At 51.3% G+C, this 23,364-nt stretch overlaps 3 protein-coding genes across 3 annotated transcripts in view; all 3 read left to right on the forward strand.

The window, feature by feature from the left end:
• The window catches only part of CTRU02_215356 (AMP-binding enzyme), a gene marked incomplete at both ends in the record, with an annotated part of 31,098 nt that extends 17,186 nt beyond the window's left edge, over nucleotides 1-13,912 (forward strand). The window contains 3 exons of the mRNA XM_070206441.1: nucleotides 21-7,363; nucleotides 7,418-13,049; nucleotides 13,107-13,912. Of these exons, the coding sequence (XP_070059880.1) occupies nucleotides 21-7,363; nucleotides 7,418-13,049; nucleotides 13,107-13,912 (13,781 nt within the window). The remainder of the gene's footprint in view (nucleotides 1-20; nucleotides 7,364-7,417; nucleotides 13,050-13,106) is intronic.
• Nucleotides 13,913-14,921: 1,009 nt separating this feature from the next.
• CTRU02_215357 (mitochondrial phosphate carrier protein) lies at nucleotides 14,922-16,066 on the forward strand (the record flags this gene model as incomplete). The annotated part of the gene is made up of 4 exons (XM_070206442.1): nucleotides 14,922-15,071; nucleotides 15,128-15,570; nucleotides 15,629-15,981; nucleotides 16,035-16,066. 4 exons carry the CDS (start codon nucleotides 14,922-14,924, stop codon nucleotides 16,064-16,066), a joined length of 978 nt encoding a protein of 325 aa, XP_070059881.1.
• A 6,309-nt stretch (nucleotides 16,067-22,375) lies between these two features.
• CTRU02_215359 (uncharacterized protein) lies at nucleotides 22,376-22,774 on the forward strand (the record flags this gene model as incomplete). The annotated part of the gene is made up of 1 exon (XM_036731551.1): nucleotides 22,376-22,774. The coding sequence occupies one exon, from the start codon at nucleotides 22,376-22,378 to the stop codon at nucleotides 22,772-22,774; it is 399 nt and encodes a 132-aa protein (XP_036576758.1).
• Nucleotides 22,775-23,364: the final 590 nt, after the last annotated feature.

The raw sequence follows: 23,364 nt of genomic DNA on the forward strand, positions 1-23,364 counted from the left end.
CAGGGCTCAGGTAGCTGTAGACGACAGCACAGAGACCGTAGACGACGTGCCTGAACGTGTAGCTCCTCGTAATAGGGTAGAGGCTGCGCTCTGCGAAGAGTTTGCTGGTGTACTCGGGGTTGAAGTCGGCATTACCGATAACTTCTTTGAATTAGGCGGCCATTCTCTGATGGCCACGAAGCTTGCAGCGCGTATTAGCCGCCGGCTAGATGCCTCTGTATCTGTCAAGGATGTCTTTAACCAGCCAGCAATTATAGACCTTGCGGCTACGATCACACAGGGCTCAACCCAGCACAACCCGATCCCTCCTACGACCTACTCTGGACCAGTAGAGCAGTCATTTGCCCAAGGACGTCTATGGTTCCTAGAGCAGATGAACCTTGGGGCGTTGTGGTACCTCATGCCGCTCGCGATACGTTTCCGCGGTCCGCTCCAGATAGACGCGCTCACGGCTGCAATTGTTTCCCTCGAGAAACGTCATGAGACATTACGCACAACATTCGAAGAACAAGACGGCATCGGCATGCAGATTGTTCGTGCGAGCCATACTAAGAAACTCAAATTGATCGATGTACAACGCGATCACGGTGGCAGCTATATCGAACCGCTGCAACAGGAGCAGACGACTCCCTTCAATCTTAAGTCTGAACCAGGATGGAGGGTATCGCTGCTACGATTAGGCGAAGAGGATCACATCCTCTCTATCGTCTTACATCACATCATATACGACGGCTGGTCTATCGAGATTCTCCAAAGAGAAATAGCTGCATTCTACGCTGCGGCCCTCCACGGGCAGGATCCCCTATCACAGACGCAACCGCTGCCAATTCAGTATCGAGACTTTGCGATTTGGCAGAGGCAGGACGAACAAGTTGCCGAGCAACAGCGACAGCTTGATTACTGGGTCGAACAACTGGAGGACAGCTCTCCCGCCGAGCTGCCTGTCGACCGGCCTCGCCCAGCCGCGTTATCTGGGGAGGCAGGCCAGGTCGAGTTCGCTATCGAAGGTCCAGTGTATAAGAGCCTTCTTGCATATTGCCAAGTACACCAAACTACCCCCTTCGTCGTGCTGCTGGCGTCGTTCCGTGCAGCCCACTATCGCCTCACAGGAGCAGAAGACGCAACTATTGGCACGCCTATCGCTAACCGCAACCGACCAGAGCTGGAAGACCTTGTCGGTTTCTTTACTAACACCCAGTGTATGCGAATAGCTATCGAAGATGACGAGACTTTTGACGGGTTAGTGCAACAGGTCCGGTTAACGACCTTAGCTGCACACCAAAATCAAGATGTGCCTTTCGAGCGCGTCGTGTCAGCCGTGTTACCAGGATCGAGGGACGTATCTCGTAATCCGCTAGCACAGCTAATGTTCGCCCTTCATTCTCAGCAAGGCATCGGCAACGTTGACTTGGAAGGACTAGAGAGCGAGACCCTACCTATAGCAAGCTCAACTCGTTTCGACTTGGAATTTCACTTAGCCCAGAAGTCTGACAGCTTAGCGGGTCATGTCTTATTTGCCACGGAGCTCTTTGAGCTTGAGAGCATCCGCAACATAGTCGCCGTCTTCCGGGAGGTGTTGCACCAGAGCCTCGAGCAGCCACAGACGCCAATTTCAGTCCTCCCATTGACAAATAATCTAAAGGAGCTTCGCAGTATGGGACTGCTTCAGATCGAGAAGACTAAGTATCCGAGAGAGTCAAGCGTCGTCGATGTCTTCCGCGAACAAGTAACCGCTTCTCCGCACGCAATAGCCATCATAGACGCATCCTCACAGTTAACCTACGCTCAGTTGGACCAGCAGTCCGACAAGGTCGCGGTATGGTTACATCAAAGGCGACTTGAGGCCGAAACGCTGATTGGGGTATTGGCACCGCGGTCATCCCAGACAATCATCTCCATCCTCGGCATTCTCAAGGCAGGTCTGGCCTATCTTCCACTGGATGTCAACGCCCCTGCTTCCAATATCGCAGCGGTCCTATCGGCGGTCCCAGGTCATAGGCTTGTACTGCTCGGGGACGACTCGGCTGAACCGGATGCCAGACTGGGAGATGTTGAGCTAGTGAGGATCGGTCAGGCCATGGTCCAGGACGGCCCGGTTGATGCCACAGCTGCTGATATGGAACCCTACGCAACGAGCCTCGCATGTGTCATGTTCACTTCCGACACTGCCGGCCGGGATAAAGGCGTCATGATTGAGCACCGCGGCATTGTACGGCTTGTGAAACAGAGCAACCTCGTACATAACCTCCCACCAGCAGTCCACGTGGCACACCTATCAAACATGGATTGCAATGCGTCGATGTGGGAGATGTATACAGCGTTGCTTAATGGAGGAACGCTGGTATGCATTGAACCCTCTACCAGCGGGAACATCCAAGCTCTCAACTCCGTGTTTACAAGTGAAAAGGTAAGCGAGGCTATGCTCTCACCAGAGCTACTCGAGCAGTGCCTCGCCCAGATGCCTTCTACGCTCAGCAGTTTGGAAGTTCTCTACATAAACGGAGGCCGACCACGCGGCAGCGATATTATCAAAGCCCGAGAGCTTGTGCGGAGCGGCGTTTACAACGTCTATGGTCCCACGGAGAACACAGTCGCCAGCACTGTATACAGCGTCGTTGGGGACGAGTCTTTCGCAAACGGCGTTCCTATCGGACGGGCTATCTCCAACTCCGGGGCTTACATCATGGATTCCAGGCAGCGGCCTGTGCCCCTTGGCGTGATTGGTGAGCTCGTCCTTACGGGTGACGGGCTGGCTCAGGGGTATACGGATCCATCGCTTGAAGCAGGCCGTTTTGTTCATATCATCAGCGATGGCGGCCGCCGCATGAGAGCTTACAGGACCGGTGACCTCGCACGTTATCGGCCAAAAGACGGCCAGATCGAGCTTTTCGGACGGATAGATGAGCAGATTAAGATCAGGAGCCACCGTATTAATGCGGCCGAGGTGGTACATGAAACAATCAAAATCAACGGTAACAGCTTCGAGCCGGCCCAGGTGGAGCAGGCTATGCTGGGGCATCCCGCCGTCCGTGATGCCGCTGTTGTCACTTATGGTAAAGCTGGCGAGGCACAGGAGCTGTTTGGATTCGTCACGGCGAAGGAAGACCAGTCTATACAGGGCGAACTGAGACACCAGGTGGAGGGCTCGGAAGCCAACTTGGAGGCAAAAGTTCGCGAGCACCTACAGTCACTACTCGCGCCGTACATGGTCCCTTCGCATATCGTATTGCTGGAACAGCTGCCTGTTAACGCCAAAGGCGAGGTAGACCGGCGTAAGCTCTCTCGACAGGCTCAGATGATGCCGAGGGCCAAGGCAGCTTCAACTCGCGTGGCCCCCCGTAACGAGGTGGAAGCGGCGCTCTGCGAAGAGTATTCTAGTGTACTCGGGGCTAAAATCAGCATTACTGACAACTTCTTCGATATGGGCGGGCACTCCTTGATGGCGACAAAGCTTGCAGCACGCATCAGCAGACGGCTAGATGTCTTCGTTTCTGTCAAAGACATCTTCAATCAGCCAGTTATCGCGGATCTTGCGGCGACGATCCAACAAGGCTCAGCCCAGCACAGTCTGATCCCTTCTACAGCCTATAACGGGCCAATAGAGCAGTCATATGCCCAAGGCCGCTTGTGGTTCATTGAACGTTTGTATCCAGGGTCGACCTGGTATCTCATGCCGTTCGCCACCCGGCTCAGGGGGCCGTTGAATCTTGATGCGCTCTCTGCAGCTCTGCTAGCACTAGAGCAGCGTCATGAACCGCTGCGTACCACGTTTGAGCAGCGTGATGGCATCAACCTGCAAGTTGTTCATCCGTTTATACGGAGTGAGCTGCGGATCATTGACATCCCCGGAGGCAACGAAGAGCAACTTAAGCAGGCTTTGAAAACAGAAAACTCGACCCCCTTTAGTTTAGAGACAGAGCCCGGTTGGCGCCCAGTCCTCTTCCGCATGGGCGAGCAACATCATGTGCTATCTATTGTAATGCATCATATCATTTCCGACGGCTGGTCTGTCGATGTCCTCCAGCGCGAATTGGCTGCATTTTATACTACCGCCAGTCAAGGCCGAGACCCTTTGTCAGAGGTACGCCCTCTGCCGATCCAATACCGAGACTTTGCAGTCTGGCAGAGACAGGAGGAACAGGTAATCGAGCATGAACGTCAACTAGAGTATTGGAAACTGCAGCTCGATGGTAGCCAGCCGGCTACCCTGCTCTGTGATAAGTCAAGGCCGGTCATACCGTCCGGGGTGGCGAGCGTACACCAGGTGATGATCGAGGGCGCACTCTACAGTGACCTCCAGCAATATTGTAAAAAGTATCAAAGCACACCCTTCACGGTCCTTCTCGCTGCGTTCAGGGCCACGCACTATCGTCTTACCGGAGTACGAGACGCAACAATCGGCACGCCTATTGCGAACCGAAACCGCCAGGAACTTGAAGAGATGATTGGTTTCTTCGTTAACCTACAGTGTCTGCGAACTACGATAGACGAAGACGAAACATTCAACAGCTTAGTACAGCAGGCCGAATCCGTGAGCACTGCGGCGTCTGTACATCAGGATGTTCCTTTCGACCGGCTGGTGACAGAGCTTCGACCGGACGGCGCCCCTGACCTTTCGCGCAATCCTCTTGTGCAAATGACGTTCACCGTTCATTATCAGCATAACTTAGGTCATATAAAGTTAGGTGACCTCCGTGGAGAGCTGTTGACTGGTGCGAGTACTACCAGATTCGATCTCGAGTTCCACGTCTTCCAGGAAGACGGCCGTATGCGTGGCATCTTCATCTTCTCCGACGATCTCTTTAATGCCGTCTCCATCCGCAGCATGGCGTCTACGTTCTGTGAGGTCCTTCGCTGCGGCCTCAAAGAGCCGACAATCTCCATACCTACCATGCCTCTGACCGAGGGTCTCTCGGCCCTTAACCAGATAGGACTCACACAAGGAGAGCGAACTAACTATCCGCGGGATTTCAGCGTACCAGCCGTCTTCCGTCAACTGGTCGCTATCCACGGCGAAGTGGTAGCCGTCAAGGACGGTTCTACTCAGCTGACGTATGCTGAACTAGACAAGCAATCGGACCGGATAGCATGCTGGCTGACCCAGCGAGGCTTGGCCCCAGAGACCGTAATAGGAATACTAGCCCCACGGTCCTGCGAGACTATCGTGGCCATCCTCGGCATTCTCAAAGCCGACATGGCATATCTGCCGCTGGATGTTAAGGTGCCGGTCGGTAGAATGGAGAGTATCCTCTCCGCGATTCAGGGCGACAAGCTTCTTCTGCTAGGAGAAGGAATCGCTGCTCCGGCTATCCAGCTGAAGGACGTCGAATTTCTTGCCATCGCCGACATACGAGACTGCCAGACTATGACGCAGCTTCCTACTCCCAAGGCCACGAGCCTTGCATACGTAATGTTCACTTCGGGATCAACTGGACGGCCAAAAGGCGTCTTGATTGAGCATCGCGGTATCATTCGGCTTGTAAAGCAGAGCAATGTTGTCTCGAAACTACCGCCGGCGGCGCGCGTAGCGCACTTGTCAAACCTGGCTTTTGACGCATCCACATGGGAGATGTACACGTCACTGCTCAACGGCGGCACCTTGGTTTGTATCGATTATTACACCACGTTGGATAGCCAAGCACTCCAGGCTGTTTTTGCTACGGAACAAGTTTGCGTAGCATTACTTGCACCGGCGTTACTCAAGCAATACCTAGCCAATATCCCTGCTACCATAGCCGCCCTGAAGCTGCTACTCGTTGGTGGTGACCGGTTTGATAGTCGAGATGCCATCGAGGCGCGAGAGGTTGTTCAAGGGAGCGTTTACAACGCCTACGGCCCCACAGAGAACACGGTCGTCAGCACTATTTGCAACGTTTCCGAATGCGAGAAGGACGCTTTTGTGAACGGCGTTCCAATCGGGCGGCCTATCAGTAACTCTGGGACCTACATAATGGACCCGAACCAGCAACTCGTCCCCATCGGCGTCATGGGCGAGCTTATCCTGACTGGTGACGGACTTGCTCGGGGATATACAGACCCAGCGCTGGCTCAAGACCGCTTTGTTCAAATTACCGTCGACGGCCGGAACATCAGGGCATACAGAACGGGTGACCGGGCGCGTTATCGGCCAAGCGACGGTCAGATTGAGTTCTTTGGACGGATGGACCAGCAAATCAAAATCAGGGGTCACCGCATCGAACCGGCTGAGGTAGAGCACGCGATGCTGAGCCATGACGCGGTCTGCGATGCCGTAATTGTGGTGCAACAGCGAGAGGGCCAGGAGCTGGAGATGGTCGGCTTCGTTGCTGCCCACAGCAGCAAGTTCGTCGAGCAAGGCGAGGCCAGCCACCAGGTGGAGGGATGGGGTAATCACTTCGACACCATCACCTATGCAGACATTAATACGATCGATCAGTCGGCGGTCGGTAATGATTTCTTAAACTGGACGTCCATGTACGACGGCACCGAGATCGACAAGGGTGAAATGCAGGAATGGCTCGACGAAACGATGCATACACTTCTTGATGGCCGACCGGCTGGTCATGTCTTGGAGATAGGCACCGGCACTGGTATGATACTTTTCAACCTCGGCGAGGGCCTACAAAGCTATGTCGGTCTCGAGCCTTCGACGTCAGCAACCTCGTTCGTCAACGAAATGATCAAGTCTTCCCCGACCATGTCAGGTAAGGCCAAGGTTCACGTGGGCACAGCGGCAGACGTCAGCCGGCTCCATGGAATCCGGCCAGACCTGGTGGTCATCAATTCGGTCGCCCAGTATTTCCCTTCCCAGGAGTACTTGTTGGATGTGGTTGACGTTCTCACTCGGCTCCCTGGTGTTCAACGTCTGTTCTTTGGCGACATGCGAACCAACGCTATTAACAGAGATTTCCTCACAGCAAGGTCTCTACGCATGCTAGGAGAGGCGGTAACTAAAGACTTGATTCGGCAGAAGGTAGCAGAACTTGAAGAGCGCGAAGAGGAGCTTCTCGTAGACCCGGGTTTTTTCACGGCGTTGACGAGCCGGTTTCCTGGTCGGATCAGTCACATCGAGGTTCTGCCGAAGAGGATGAAAGCCACCAACGAGCTCAGCTCGTACCGGTTCGCGGCTGTCGTGCATGTGCGTGCCCAAAAGGAGCAGGAGCTTCATATAAACAAGATCAATGATAGCGCGTGGGTCGACTTCAAGAAGTCTCGGCTGGATCGCTCCGGGCTCCTCGGTCTTCTGCAAAGCTCGCCGGAGGCATTGACGGTTGCAATCAGTAACATTCCCTACAGCAAGACTATTGTGGAACGGCACTTGAACCAATCTCTCGACGACGATGAAGAAGACGCCTCGGTAGACGGGACTGAATGGGTCTCTGCCGTACGTTGCAAGGCTAAACTATGCGCGTCCCTATGTGCTGCCGACCTCGAGCAGATAGGTACTGAGGCGGGCTTCCGAGTCGAGCTCAGCTGGGCGCGGCAGTATTCCCAGAACGGCGCCATTGACGCAGTCTTCCACCATCTTCCGCCCGCCAAAGACGGCCACCGACTCATGTTCAATTTTCCGACTGACCACCAGGGGCGGTCATCTGGTACCCTCACGAACCGACCCCTACAGCGCCTCCAGAGCCGTCGCATCGAGGCTGAGATCCACGGCCACCTACAGACGCTTCTCCCACCCTACATGGTCCCATCACAGATCATCGTACTGGATGAGATGCCTGTCAACGCCAACGGCAAGGTAGATCGGCGCAAGCTTGCCCAGAAAGCCCGAACTGCTCCGAAGGCCAAGTCTTCATCCTCGCGCGTGGCTCCTCGGAACGAAGTAGAGTCTGTGCTATGCGATGAATTCGCTGATGTGCTTGGCGTCGAGGTTGGCATTACTGATAACTTCTTTGATCTCGGCGGACACTCCCTCATGGCAACAAAGCTTGCCGCACGCCTCAGCAAGCGGTTGAACACCCAGATCTCTGTTAAGAACATATTTGATCACGCACTCATCACCGACCTGGCTGCCAACGTTCAGCAGGGCTCTAGCGAGCACAACGCAATCAAATCTCGACCTTATGATGGGCCCGTGGAGCAATCCTTCGCCCAAGGTCGTATGTGGTTCCTGGACCAGCTCATTGGAGCATCGTGGTACATCATGCCGCTCGCAGTACGTTTGCGTGGGCCGCTGCAGGTTCAGGCACTTGCTGCGGCGTTCAATGCTTTGGAGCTACGCCACGAGACATTGCGCACAACCTTTGGAGAAAAAGGTGGCGTTGGCATCCAGATCATTCATCCACACCAACCCAAAGAGCTCCGAGTGATTGGCGTGCCGGCAAATCATAATGGAGACTATTCTGAGGTGCTCCAGAAGGAGCAAAGTACTCCTTTTGACCTTACAGCCGAGCCAGGCTGGCGGCCAGCACTCATCCGCCTAGGCGAACAGGATCATGTTCTCTCTATCGTCATGCATCATATTATCTACGACGGTTGGTCTCTCGAAATCCTCCAGCGTGAGCTAGCTGCCTTCTACGCCTCTGCTGTCCGGGGCCAAGACCCCCTCGATCAAGTTACGCCACTGTCCATCCAATACAGGGACTTTGCCTTGTGGCAGAAGCAAGATGCACAGGCTGCTGAACAGGAGCGCCAGCTATCCTACTGGCGGGAGCAGCTAGAAGGCAGCCGACCGGCTAGCTTATTCTGCGACGTAGTACGGCCGGCTACGCTTTCTGGTGATGCCGATGCCGTTTCAATTACTATCAAAGGCTCTACCTATAGCCGCCTCCAGGCCTACTGCCGCGATCATCAAGCCACCCAGTTTACTATTCTCCTAGCTGCGTTCCGGGCTGCGCATTATCGACTTACAGGCATCGAAGACGCAACTATAGGCACACCGATTGCTAATCGCAACCGCCCAGAGCTAGAGGGTCTTGTCGGCTTCTTTGTCAACACCCAGTGCATGCGTATCACTATCGAAGAAGAGGATGAAACCTTTGAATCGCTAGTCCGTCAAGTGCGGGCTACAGCCAACGCCGCGTATGAGAACCAAGATGTACCATTCGAGCGTATTGTATCAGCCCTACTTCCTGGATCAAGAGACACATCCCGCAACCCATTAGTGCAAATCATGTTCGCCGTCCACACCCAGCAGGGCATCGGAGGCATACAGCTGGAGAACATGACCAGCGAGCCTTTACCAGCCGAGGCGACAACACGATTTGATATGGAATTCCACCTGTTCCAAAATGACGGTCAGCTCACGGGTAATATTCTATATGCTGTTGACCTCTTCACGCCAGAGACAATCCGCGGCGTGGCTGATATCTTCCAAGAGGTCCTATCTCGTTGTCTCGAGCAGCCGGAGGCAGCACTGTCGTCTTTGCCACTAACCGATGGCCTACCCAAGCTGCGTGACATGGGTCTACTTACAATTCCCACGGATCCCTATCCGAGAAAGGCCAGTATAACAGACCTCTTCCGCAAACAGGCATTGTTGCATCCGCAATCACCGGCTGTCATTGATGATTCCTCATCGAGTTCGATGACTTATTCCCAGCTTGACCAACAATCTGACAGGTTGGCTGCCTGGCTCCGTCTTCGAAACATGGAAGATGAGACGCTGGTCGGTGTGCTGGCACCGCGCTCGTGCGAGGCCATCGTGGCTTTCCTCGGTATTCTCAAGGCGAATCTAGCCTATCTCCCTCTCGACGTCAAGGCCCCTGCCGCACGTCTCGAAGCCATCCTATCGGCAGCCTCGGGGAAGAAGCTGGTGCTTCTAGGCGCCGACGTTTCAGTCCCCGACGAGGGCCTCGCAGACGCCGAGCTGGTGCGAATCGGAACGACTCTTGAGGGCTCACATGATTCCAAGGACACCGCGGTCCCGCGACCCTCCGCCACCAGTCTTGCATACACCATTTTCACCTCCGGTTCGACCGGCAAACCCAAAGGCGTCATGGTCGAACATCGTGGCGTCGTACGACTTGTCCAGAACAGTAATGTGGTGTCCCGGCTTCCAAAAGCAGCCCGCGTGGCGCACTTGTCCAATATCGCATTTGATGCCGCCACGTGGGAGATCTATGCCGCGCTTCTAAACGGCGGTACTGTTGTCTGTGTCGACTACTTCACAACTTTAGACAGCAAAGCCCTGCAGGCCCTGTTTGAGCGCGAACGGGTGCAAGCAGCCATGTTGCCGCCGGCCTTGCTTAAGCAATGCCTTGCCAGCAACCCTTCTATGTTCAATTCAATGGAGCTCTTATTCGCTGCTGGCGACCGTTTTGATGCCCATGATGCGATTAAAGCAAATTCCATACTTCCAGGGGGGGTATACAACGCTTACGGGCCGACAGAAAACACCGTCCTCAGCACCATCCACCAGGTCCGCGACCGGGAGCTGTACATCAACGGCGTCCCGATCGGACAGGCCGTAAGCAACTCCGGGGCCTATATAATGGACGTACGTCAAAACCTTGTGCCCATCGGCGTCATGGGAGAGCTTGTCGTCACAGGCGATGGTCTCGCCCGAGGGTATACTGATTCGGCACTTGATGCGAATCGGTTCGTCCATATCACCATTGAAGGCCTGCCACCAATACGGGCGTACCGAACCGGCGACCGCGGGCGGTATCGTCCCGATGGGCAAATCGAATTCTTTGGGCGCATGGATCAGCAGGTCAAGATCCGTGGCCACCGTGTAGAGCCGGCTGAAATCGAGCAGGTAATCCTCAGGCATACTGTGGCCTCGGACGCCGTTGTCGTCCTACGCACGCAGGAAGGTCAGGAGACGGAGATTGTAGGCTTCGTCGCGGTTCAGTACACCAACGGTGTCGATGCGGAGCACGCAGAAGCGGCACAAGAACGGTTCGCCGCGGAGATGGAAAAGGAAATACACCACAAGCTGCAGACCGTATTGCCGCCCTACATGGTGCCGACGCAGCTCGTTGTGTTGAAGCAGCTACCTGTTAATGCCAACGGTAAGGTAGACCGTCGCAAACTCGCCCATCAGGCCCAGATGGCCCCAAGAAGACAGGCGGCGTCGACAAGGGTGGCACCGCGTGATGAGGTCGAGGTGGCGCTTTGTGAAGAGTTCCAAAAGGTGCTCGGCGCCGAGGTCGGCATCACTGACAATTTCTTCGACCTCGGTGGACATTCCCTGATGGCAACGATGCTCGCAGCACACATCAGTAGCCGTCTGGGCTCCCGCGTGTCCGTGAAGGACATCTTCGACCAGCCGGTTCCAATCGACCTAGCGAACAAGATCCGGGCCAATCCATTGCGAAGCGGTGCAGTGAGTAAAAGCCCCGTTCTGAAAGCAAACAGCGCTCCTTTCGAGCTACTTCCTTTCAAAGACGCGCAGAAATTTGTCGAGCTTGAAATCTACCCACAGCTCGGCCTTGACCGTGACGAGATCCTGGATGTGTACCCTACCACGTGGGTTCAGAAGATCTGCCTCCATGATCCAAGCACGGGACAGCCGCGCCCCCTGGCCGTCTTCCATATCGACTTCCCGGCCGACTCGAACTGTGCTAGGCTGATGGAGACGTGCAAAGCCCTGGTCAACCATTTCGACATCTTCAGGACGGTCTTCTTGTCGGCCGCCGGCAGCTTCTATCAGGTTGTTCTTAAACAACTTGAAGTACCCATCGAATTTGTTGAAACTGAGGCAGATCTCGACACGGCGACCCATGCGTTCGAGGCGTTGGATCAGCAGCAGCCGCTCTCCATGGGCAAATCAGTACTTCGCATCGCTATCATAAAGAATAGGGCAACCGCGGTGCGAGTAGCACTTCGGATGTCCCACGCCGTGTATGACGGCATGAGTTTGGCGCACGTCGTGCAGACTTTCCACGCCCTCTACAACGGTGATCGTCTCCCGACCCCACCCAGCTTTTCACGATATATTCAACACATGGTCGACAGCCGAGACGAAGGGCTCAAATATTGGCGCTCTCTTCTTCGTGGCTCGTCGATGACGGCCATGAAAAGCCCCAGAGGCGCTCCTCAACAGGAACCTGGGCCCAACGGTGCCTGTATGCTGGAGAAATCCATCAAGGTCCACTTCCAACCAAACGCAGAGGGCATCACAGGTGCAACCGTGTTCACAGCCGCTTGCGCTCTGCTTTTTGCAAAAGAGACAGGATCCAGCGATCTCTTATTTGGCCGGGTTGTATCCGGGCGGCAGTGTTTGCCGCTCAGCTGCCAACAAATCGTTGGACCTTGCACGAACGCTGTTCCTGTTCGCGTCTCCGTGGACGGAAATGGCAGCCCGAGACAACTGCTCCGTAAGGTGAGAGATCAGTACCTCGAAAGTATGCCTTACGAAACCCTGGGTTTGGAGGATATCGGGGAAAACTGCACGGACTGGCCAGAAACGCCGACAGACTACAACCTCTACATCGCGTTCCAGAACATCGAGCTGGCTCCCGAAAGCCGAAGCGGAGATCAGCGGGTACAACTGCAGCATCTAGAACCAGACGTCGCAGACCGGAAGCCCGGCGACCACGATCCTACTCTGAAGAGATTTTACGTGGAAACTGCATCGCCCCATCAGATGGATATCACGGGAATCCCCGAGCCCGGCGGACTACTACGCGTCGCTGTGGGCGCGAACCGAAGCGTTTGCGACGAGACGACGGTAGAACGCATGCTCAACGAGCTTTGTGAAACCATCCAAGCCCTGTCCACGGCTCTGCAGAACCAACTAGCAAGCCCCGTCGGCGATCAGAGTCCGGTCTACGTCCTCGGGGTTGGCAACCTGGGCAAATTTGTCGCTCACGCTTTGAGAAAACACTACCCTGGATTGCCCATCACGCTGCTGTTCCATCGAGATGAGCTAGCGTCTCAATGGGACGCGGCTGGCGAGTCCATTGAATGCGTTACGGACGGCAGACCCGACCAGACAAGGGGCTTCAATGTTGAACTAATCTCCAGCACGACCGGCGAAGCCGGCGCGCGAGCATCGGAAGCCCCGATCCAAAACCTTATTGTGGCAACCAAGACGTACACGGCAGCTTCGGCTGTTGACATGGTAAAGCACCGCCTTGGGAGCACTTCTACCGTGGTGTTTTTGCAGAACGGAATGGGTATGGCGCTACACACCGAGCTTTTGACGTTACGTTTGGCTAACCAGGTTTACTTAGGTGTGGTGGACGAAGTGTCCGCTTCGGTTTTCGGCAATGCCCAGTCACAACCATCATATTGGGCCGGCATCTGTACTTTCGGCGTGTATAGCACGTCCCCGTTCTCCATCGTCCATGCTGGTCGAGGCCCGATGGTTCTGGGGCAACTTTCTGGGCTTTCGAGTGATACACCCGAAGATACTTCTTCTCCAGCCACACTGCCTGCCCCTACCTTTCTCATCGACAAGCTGCTGGCAATGTCCGACGTCAAAGCAACCCTCGCAACACCGATCGGGGTCAAGGAGGCACAACTGCAGAAGCTGGTTGTGAACGCCATAATCAATCCCTTGACCGCTATATTCCGGACCAAGAACGGTCAGCTTTTCGACCACCCGGCGAGGTTTGCGTTGATGAAGGTGCTTCTGGAAGAGACGGGACAGATTGTCAGGGCACTGTTGCCTCAGACGCCGCAAAGCCCTACGAATTCCACTTTCGCGGACGAGACCCTACTAAAGATGGTTCTGAGAGTTGCCGAGAAGTCGGGGCCGTGTAGGAGCTCAATGTTACAGGACGTCGAAGCAGGGCAGACGACCGAGATTGACTATATCAACGGGTATCTGGTCATGCAAGCGAAGCGTTTAGGCCTACCCTGCGTCAACAACAGCATCGTTGTCGACCTCGTGTCGCAGCGGCGGGTCATCAATGTTGACGACATCCAGTCCACATTTGACTGGGTTATCCTAAAGAGGGACCTGGCCTTGTTGGACCCTCTTTCGGGAGGACATAAACGACAAGTGGATGTCGAAGTTACCAGGCTGGTTGACTAAATAGCATTTTCAGGCCAAGAAGAGAACATGTTAGGCCAGGAGGAGCAGGAGGAGACAAATGGCCAAGCAAGCGGGAGCTGCATAACTTGATACAACATTTTTCACCCCTTTTATCCTATATGCATGTAACAGAAAGAGTATACATAAAGTATCTCCATTAGTATTGTAATTCACAAAACCCAGTTTAGAGCTCTAATCTATTCATACTGTACTGCAACCGTCGCACCTCGCTTTTGATGTCAGTGGACTTAACAGTGAAGTTGTTTTGTCAAGATCCGAAAATGAGCGGTATGAGTCAGTAACCCTTACTACCTGTATAACGCCAAACACATTCATCAAGGCGGCAAAAGAAAGAAAGTTTCTACACCTGCCGTATATGAGTGTTCCGGGGCCAGTCAACTACGTAAATACTCATCGAGACTAATAGTATGGTGTGATGCCATACCTTAGATGCGGGAATTAGTATTCCAGAGAAAACCACATATTTGAATGGAATGTCATTATGTAAAGGCAAACATATCGAGTTGTTGTAAAGAAGCCTATACCTAACATTCCACCAATTTTCTTGGAAGTCAAGTTTCTTGCAACCGAGAAACATGAGGTGCAAAAGAAAGAATCTATGTTTTGAGGCGGAAAGGTAAGAGAACTTCACTCGGGGAATCATAGCGCGAACTACCCACTGTGATCAGGGGCACACTTATCTGTTTCACGGAGTTTAGATAACCTAGTTCCGGGTCACGCCGAGGATATGGCGGTTATTGCGTGCTTATTTTAGTCACATCTGACCCAGTCTATATGATGATGACCAATCAAAAGAGCTACATTCGCGGCAAAAGCCGGACCCTGAAGCCGTAGGATCCGCTTCTAAGGCCGGAATCAATGTTGCACTCACTGGGGCGTCTTCGGGAAGCTGACAACCAATTCATCAGGAGTCATCTTGCTTTTGTATTCCATTGGTACTCTCGTCATACCATTCTTCCTTAACACCATCTCATCTAATACCGTCGCAATGGGGGCTATTACTGGTGACTCGGCCAAGGGGCCTCAAGGCATCGATCTCTACTCTCGATTCGCTCTTGCTGGTGCTCTGGGCTGCTCAGTCACACATGGTGCCTTTACTCCCGTTGATGTGTACGTTATAAGAATTCCCGTCAGCTTGGAGGGCTGCTCTAGGGGCTGAAGTCTCCTCATTTGAAGCTGTATCAATCGTCAAAGCCACTCGCTGACATTCTACCCAGCGTGAAAACCAGGATTCAGCTCGACCCTGCCACCTACAATCGTGGCATGTTTGGCGGTTTCCGCCAGGTTATTCAGAATGAGGGCGCGGGTGCTCTCTTGACCGGCTTCGGCCCGACCTTCACCGGCTACTTCATCCAGGGTGCATTCAAGTTCGGAGGTTACGAGTTCTTCAAGCAGCAATCGATCAACCTCATCGGTATCGAGAAAGCCCGCCAAAACCGTACTGCCGTCTACTCTGTCTCGGCCGCCTCTGCCGAGTTCTTTGCTTCAATCGCTCTTAGTCCCCTTGAGGCAACCCGCATTCGTCTTGTCTCGACCCCTGGCTTCGCCAACGGACTGGTCGGTGGCTTCAGCAAAATTCTGAGCCAGGAGGGCGTTGGCGCTTTCTACTCTGGATTTGTTCCCATCTTGTTCAAGCAGTATGCCACACTTTGCAAGATCTGTCATCAAAATGGATTCAACTGACGCAGGATACAGGGTCCCCTACACCATCACTAAATTTGTCGCATTTGAAAAGGTTTCTGAAGCTGTTTTCTCTAAGCTTGACAAGTCTAGTTTGTCCAACGGTGCCCAGACGGCTGTGAACCTTGGTTCCGGTCTGGTTGCTGGTTTTGCCGCTGCTATTGTTTCTCAACCGGCTGATACCATGTTGTCTAAAATCAACAAGACTAAGGGCCTGCCCGGCGAGAGCACTGTCTCCCGCCTTGTTAAGATTGCCGCTGAACTTGGTTTCCGCGGCTCTTTCGCTGGTCTGCCTACTCGTCTTTTCATGGTTGGTGGTCTTACTGCTGGCCAGTTCGCCATTTATGGAAGTATCAAGAAGGCTCTTGGTAAGTCTCCCTGTGTTTGAGTCCCCCGTCACGATAACTAATCAAGCCTCCAGGTGCCACCAACGGTGTCGAGATTGCCAAGTAAAGGCTGCATTAATGTTTGGTGTACGATAGCGCTCATAGAGAATAGAACATTCTAAGATATTGCATCTGGCTCATCATTCTGAGTTCTTTGTGCATGAACGAGTCCTCAGCACCTTCTGAAACTGTTATTGGGCTGTGGAATTGGCATTTGAGGGTATTGTGTTGAGATTAGGAAGCATTTCATACACTAGTACCCACCCAGCAGTGTAGGCAGTATATATGGGAGCCTCGCTGTCCCATAAGGGGTGGCAAAGCCGAAGATCAAAGCAGTTACTTTAGTTCATCTGACACGTTCATTCTGTGCTACACAACCTCTGTCAAGCTGCAACCATATCAAAACTGGAAACAACGAACACTAACAACGCCAGTTAGATCGACTTAATGACATTATATTGAGAGCTGAGAAACACTTTTAGGCGATTGCAGTACTCCGCACTAAGCTATCCCTCAAGTGTCAGACTCATTTGTCTGCCATAGCTAACGTGATCAAATAGACACATCATAGAAGCGGACATAAACACCAAGCCTGTCAAAAACCTATGCACTTGAGATGTCCAATTATCGCATTGATTAGTTCAGCATTCAGCATGGCTACCAGTTGATTACAGCAGCATTAGGCTCTACTTGCTACTGTGATTCGTTTGTCAAAAGGCTAAAAGAAAGTGGTTTTTTATGCTGCCGATCTCAAATAGTCAGGTAGACGAATACACCTTACTACCAAAATGATGATCTAGGAATTGCTCACCAGCTTCCATGGTATACAATTTGTTAATATGAAGCTCCTGCATTGGAAAGGCGGTTGAGACATCACCTCTGCTTTGGGATGAAACCACGCGAATCTCAAATATCAACATGCAACGACGATGTTTAGAAATTAGCTTAAAGCCTCGTATATCTGCAGCAAAGGATGATAAAAAAATGTAACATTATCCTATAATAAAAATACATACTTCGAGGTGGTTTACGAGTATGGTAGCTGTTGGTACGATAGAATACCCCTATAGGCATGGGGAGAGGGATTCTTCGCAAATGTAGTGAAAAAATCATCTACCTTGTAGAACTGGAAGTTCAAAAAAGGGAGAGTCGAAGTGGGTGAGAGAGATATGTCTCTTCTGACTACCTGTCACGTGGGTACTTAAGGTCGCCTGCCTATGTGAGCCTTGTTAGCCGGCAGCCGGCAGCTTGGACGGCTACAAAGCCACTTTAAGCTGGATTTCCGATTATTACTACATAGACATAGGCATAAGATTTTAGAACATAGTCGCTCTCAAGAGAGCGAGGTAATGGCTATTGTTTTTCTCGAACTTATATGTGAAGTAGGTAACTTGTGTAATTAGTGGGCTGTATGTAGCTAAACTGTAGAAGAGGAGTTAAAAGACTGGGTCTTCGTATGAATTGCTAAATTCAAAGAACTGACTCTACTTTTTATTCCATTTGCCTTGAGTCTTCTTAGTTTCTCAAAATACAGAATATGTAATCCTTATACTCTGCAAGCAAAAAGGAGTCTCCCGATGCGAGGGTCGAACTCGCAGCCTTCGGATGGCTCTGTAGACAAGTAATGTCCTAAAAGTCCGACGCTCTGACCAATTGAGCTAACCGGGATCCATCAAAATCTGTGAAGGATTTCGAGAGTTTGGGCGTCATGTCGTACGAGTTCCCGACATGTACAACGGCGGCAAAGGTTGAAGCATTTGCACGGCCAAGGAGCTTCTCAGCCTTTCTTGTAAAGATAGCATGTACGCGGCTATATTTGTGCCTATGAATCTATAATTTCTTCTACTACTATACTAAATTAGTCAGTCGCCCAGCCCCGCCTTCAAGATCCGGTTCCCGGCGTGGAGTATGTTCCACACCTTTCGTCCAGACATAGCCAGCTATACGGTCAAAATGAGAAGTTGGTATCTCCAAGCGCTCGATACAGCATCTCATCATTTGACATTGCGAGTGGCAGTATACGGGGATCAATGACTCTACCTTGTTCAAGTCAACACTCAGATAGTGCCTCATTTTGATGTGGGTTCAATGGACTAAATGCAAATTCATAAGCAAGATTGCCGTCCAACTCAGCCTTTATGTTTTATCACCTGCTTCAGACTTCTTTAGATCAATAATGGAGCCTGCATCAACATATGACTTTAATGCACAACTGGCTCACAGTATTTCACCGACCTGCAGCGACCATGAAGTTCTTGAGCAGGAATTAATTCGCCTTTCGTATGGGCCAGATATGTATTAGTTGGGTCACATTCTCATTTCAGACCCAAAATCTTGATCATAACGTGCCGTTTTAATTAACAGGTTCATTGAACGTCAGAAAGCTTGCAAAAGCTGTGTAACCCGTCCCGGAGCGCTTGTACACACGAAAACACTTAGCAAGTCCACATCAAAGACTACATTTTGGGCTAACCAAGTCAAAAGCACATGACCTGTAACTACATTTGACTTCAGTTTAGGACAACGACATTGATGTGTCATTCGGATGCTGCAACTTTGCGTCATTTGTAGGGCTGTGGTATGAGGGCCAGGAAGGACAGAAGTGTAAGATACAAATAATTCCTGAGACAAAGCAAAAACAGACGAAAAAGAAAGCATATCAAGTAAGTTCTGTTCGCCAAAGGGCAATGAATGTCCTCCAATGCAGAGCAGCGCGTGGCATTCACGTACTGAATATTTGGAAATATCAAGAAGTCTGAGATTGAAAGTCAGATTCTGAATGGCAGAGATGAAATTAGTGCCTCAACTTTTGAATAATGGATGGTCAGACAACCAGTGGAAACCAATTTGGACTACCTTACCTGGAAAGCCAAGAAGGCATACACAGTGAGCCTGTAAGCCCACCCTGGGAGCCTTGCCTTGGTATTGCGACGTATGGCGGTCGTCTTGCCCCGTAATGCGGAGTTGTGGCACCCAAAAAGTGAAATGCCAAAGTTGATTGGCAGAATGTCGGCCGAAGGATCTTGACTTTCAACATTCTGAGAACGCCACAAAACCACTTTCGTCTAGTTGCATTTCCTCAGAATCGAGTTTATGAAAAGAATTCCCTGCCTGCATCCCGCAACGTCGCAAGCCTCATTCCGCCAATTTTAACCCAGCTGCCTTCTACAAGTCTAGGTTAGGTCCCATTAAGTGCCAGAATGGATGGCGAAAAAAGGATCAAGAGATGTTGTTTGAAGTCTGCACTGCGAGAAGTCTAGGTTGTATCAAAGATTGTCCTGTACACCGCCCTGACGGGCCTGTTGATTGATAAAAGCGGCCTCCAAGTTCATTGGCTGCAGCTCTCTTTTTAACCAACAGCCCGATTATCTGCTGCAGCCGTAATGTGAGGCCTGGATCAGGGATGGTGCATTGGGGACGCAGGGATGGGGTGATGCGCGGGATTAGGGTGCTCATCCTCCGCGTAATCAAAACCAGATTCCTCTCGCCCTTTTCAACATTTAACCAGCACCTCGACAGAACTTCAACGGTGGTAGCTTTCGCTAACACGACAAACATGTGCCACTCAAAAAAACCTTGTCCCGTGTATCGTCTTCATAAAAGGAAATGACATCCACTATTCCCTTAGCTACGTCGTCGCCCACGGTGATGATGCCCACATCAACAGCAAGAGGGGGACACGTCTATGGCACGAATCTCGGGCCTTTAACCTCGGTGTTTTCGGCGCCATTGAGTTGCATAAACCCTAGCAACATTTGGGTTTCGGAATTTGTAACAACAACCGACTCAACAACTACAGAAACCTTTGAGCTTTATGTGACAAGCACTTGCGCGCCCTCCGCGAATGCAGTGCCTTGCTACCCGCCCAACTTCAAGGTCCCGACCGAGTTCGATAACGAGGGGCACTATTACTCCCCGGCTTCACAGTGCCCGGAGTACTACACAACTCAGACCGTGACCTGGGACGACCATGCATTGTATGATAGAAAAGCGGGAGAAGTAGCCGCAATATGCTGTCCAAGGTAGCTACCCGACCCTTTTTGCCTTCTTCGTTACTATCTGCCGGCTTGCTCCACGCATACTAATGAACCCTTGTCGCAGAGATTTTGTCCTTGTGCGAAACTACTGGGATGTGTACTGCACATACACCCACTTGAAGAGCACGGGAAAGACCGATGTAGTAACGGCAAGCTACTGTGATGGGAGGCGCGACACTTTCACACGTCCATTAGAAATCTACGCGCCTGCCATCAACATCCGCTATCAACTAACCGATATAAAACCAGGCTTCACCGGTGTCACACCCAGGTTGTCGGCAGCGCAGACGACGACGGCGAAGACGACAGGCCAGTCCTTAACTGATAATTCTTCACCGGAAGCGACTTGCGGCTCTAATCCAAGTCAGTGCGGAAACGGCTCGAGTGCCAGCAGACCGGCTCTTAGAAAAGCTATGCTTGGACTATGCATCGCTCTTCCTGTAATGGCTCTGTTGGCTTAGAATGGAAAACAAGATTTACAAGCTTCCAAGTAACACAGATTGCTCAGTCAAAGGGGAGAATAAATAAGATAAGCGTCCACGGAACAGCCATGTCATTGTAACAAACCATTTCAATTTTGTATTGAACGGCTATTACTTCAACCACATACTCCCCTGCTTTAAATATCGTGGCTCTGGACTTAATGAATGATAACAGCCCTGTCTTTGGAAGCCGCTGGTCGCTCTAAGTATTACATTTTTGTAAAGATTGTACAGGAACGTCAGGCAATTTTCAAGGGCCCTCTCACGTACCTTCTGCCGTAGTATTCACTCCTAGAAAACACCAGAGAAGACTTGGGAGACTAGGAAAATCGACCGGTTCCAAGGTCTGGCAAGTATCGAGTACAGACTAGAGATTCTTCGCGTGGAAGTTCTATATAGCCGCATGGAACAACCTTATGTGAATACAATGAGGTGCTGAAAACAGATATGTAGACTTCACTCGCTAAGTAACAGGAAAATCAAGCTGTCTCTCGGCCAGAGCGGTTTTGTAGCACAAAGCATTATTTACAAGACACGTTGACTCCCCATGTATCATAGCCAGCATAATCCCATCCAACCATACTGCTCTGATCCTTCGCGTCAACATCGAGTCGATATGTCTTCAGGCGACAAGTACAAGTCCTAAAGTTTCCGCTGTTACACATGTCGTTTTGGCACTGCAAATCGGTTGCAGTAACAATCTCCCTAAACTTGTTGCCTGCTCTTGAATGATCGGACTTTTGAGCGGCTGCTGCTAGACCGTTACAAGAATCTCGGATTTCTCTTGGGTCGTTACGACATCCCCATGATCTTTTGTAGTTTCCCCAAGCTTGGTAACAAGACGCATCAACCAATGCACCGCTGGTTGACAGAACTGCAATGGCGTAAAAGGCGTTGCTCCACAACATGATAACAAAAGACTTAAAACATGCATCAGAATGTATACTATAAACGTGAAGAATGTTGACTTACATGAGCTGAAGAAGAGGAACTGCGTGAGACTGGATGTCAATCGATAAGGTGATGGTTAATTGATTCCCTCAACAGTCGCCGTCGTGCTTCCCTACTACATATATAGGAAAGTAGAATCTTATGACTACGCATCTTTGGTTGAGATTCTTACTCAGCGCTCATTGCATTTGGTCTCTATCCAAGGGGCAGGTCGCCGAGGCTAGCCTCCGTCACTTCCGTTTAACCTTTCCCGTACCATGTATGTAGCATATTACTAATTTCCGGTCGATCCGTACAGCCTTGCCCGTACTGCGTCTGGTAAAGTGTGAAAAGAAATGTTAAAGTTATGCGGATACCCGGAGGAATAGGGTTTTACCGAAGCTTGAAAGCTTTTACGGTGTTTTCTCGCAGGTAAGATCCCTGTTAACGAACACTGCCCCGCTAAGCACTTTACATTTAACTTCACGTTAAAAGACTTAAGGTTTTTCCCGACTCTTTCAACGACGCTACGTCTGCAGCGTTCGCATTTTTGAATTCTTTCGAGGACTTACCAAGACTACCAAGCTGGTTCTTTTAACTCTGACCATTCTCTAAACTGCCTAATCAGCTGAAATTCAATGACCGATGAGAACCACACAATATATCGACCATATTAATACGAAAAGTAACGCATATTGGTTTATGCCCGCTAGACGATGTGTTGTTCAAGAGACATGTCTCTCTTGCCATGCAGTTGTCGATTCGGAAGGCGCATCTTTGTTCTTTCCCGAAAACGAGGATTATTTCCCCTGAACGAGGCTATAAAAGAACAACATTGTACCTTGATTCTTAGTCCATATCCTCATCAGATCATCTTCAGCAAGAACGTCTGAATTTTGTGGACATTTCCACTACCTTAACATCAAAATGAAAGCAAGCATCCTTACTCTTACCGCTCTATCCTACCTTGCGGGCTCAGCTCTCGCCTCAGGCACATGTGCCCAAGCCACAGTCAGATACAAACGAAACTGGTCTTGTGCCACAACCCAAGACACGATGGAAAAGTCCTGCAGGGGACTTATCGGCACCATCAAGAGTCAAAGCTGCAAGCAGAAATATGGGGGTTGCGAGGCTGACTTCCGATCCACGACTGTTCAAGATGATCAGAAGTGGAACTGTCGACAACAAAAGACGGCTACCTGCGAGATTTTCGCCTGGCGTTATCGCTCCTGGGAGGAGGCTCAACAATCGCTTGCGGGCTGGAATTTCGACTCTTATACTGTATCTCCCGATAGCCCTAAACAAGGCGTTAAGTGCGATGGATAGTGGAGTTCAGGTTGGAGTTTTTTAAGTTGGAGTGGTTTTTTTGAAGAAAATGGTAGATGCACGGTTCTACCAGCCCTGTATTGGACAGACATGCGAAGCAAAGGCTTGAATTAGGGACTCCATAGCATGGCACGTAACAAAAAAACCGCGTCATTTCTATTTACATGTGCACCACTCCCCCAAATATCGGCGATGATGATTGTGAACTTCATAAAACTACAGTCTTGTTGATGTCCTTGGCGCTGGCCCCTGACGCAGAAAAGTCGAGTAGGCTTGTTATTTTACGCTGCGGTCACTTAAATTGGTGTTAATTCCGCGCTTATTTGCAAGCTCCTGTATGATAATCTCCATCTTTATATTGACTGTACTCCTGCGCCTGTGAAGGTAATAACCCAGATCCAACTCACCTCGGCTTCGTCGTATCTTGAGTAAGTACTCACGCCTGTCAGTTCAGCCGGAAAATCCCATATCACATGTTTACTTCGGTTGATTAAGTGATTATGCTTTGTTGTAGTTTGGAAAAAATTGAGGTTGACAGTCTGTGACTTGAGCTGTCCATTATTGCCCTACAATATGGGGTTGTAACGAAT

Source organism: Colletotrichum truncatum, assembly GCF_014235925.2.
Source record: "Colletotrichum truncatum strain CMES1059 chromosome Unknown Contig_0015, whole genome shotgun sequence".
Lineage (NCBI taxonomy): Eukaryota > Fungi > Ascomycota > Sordariomycetes > Glomerellales > Glomerellaceae > Colletotrichum > Colletotrichum truncatum.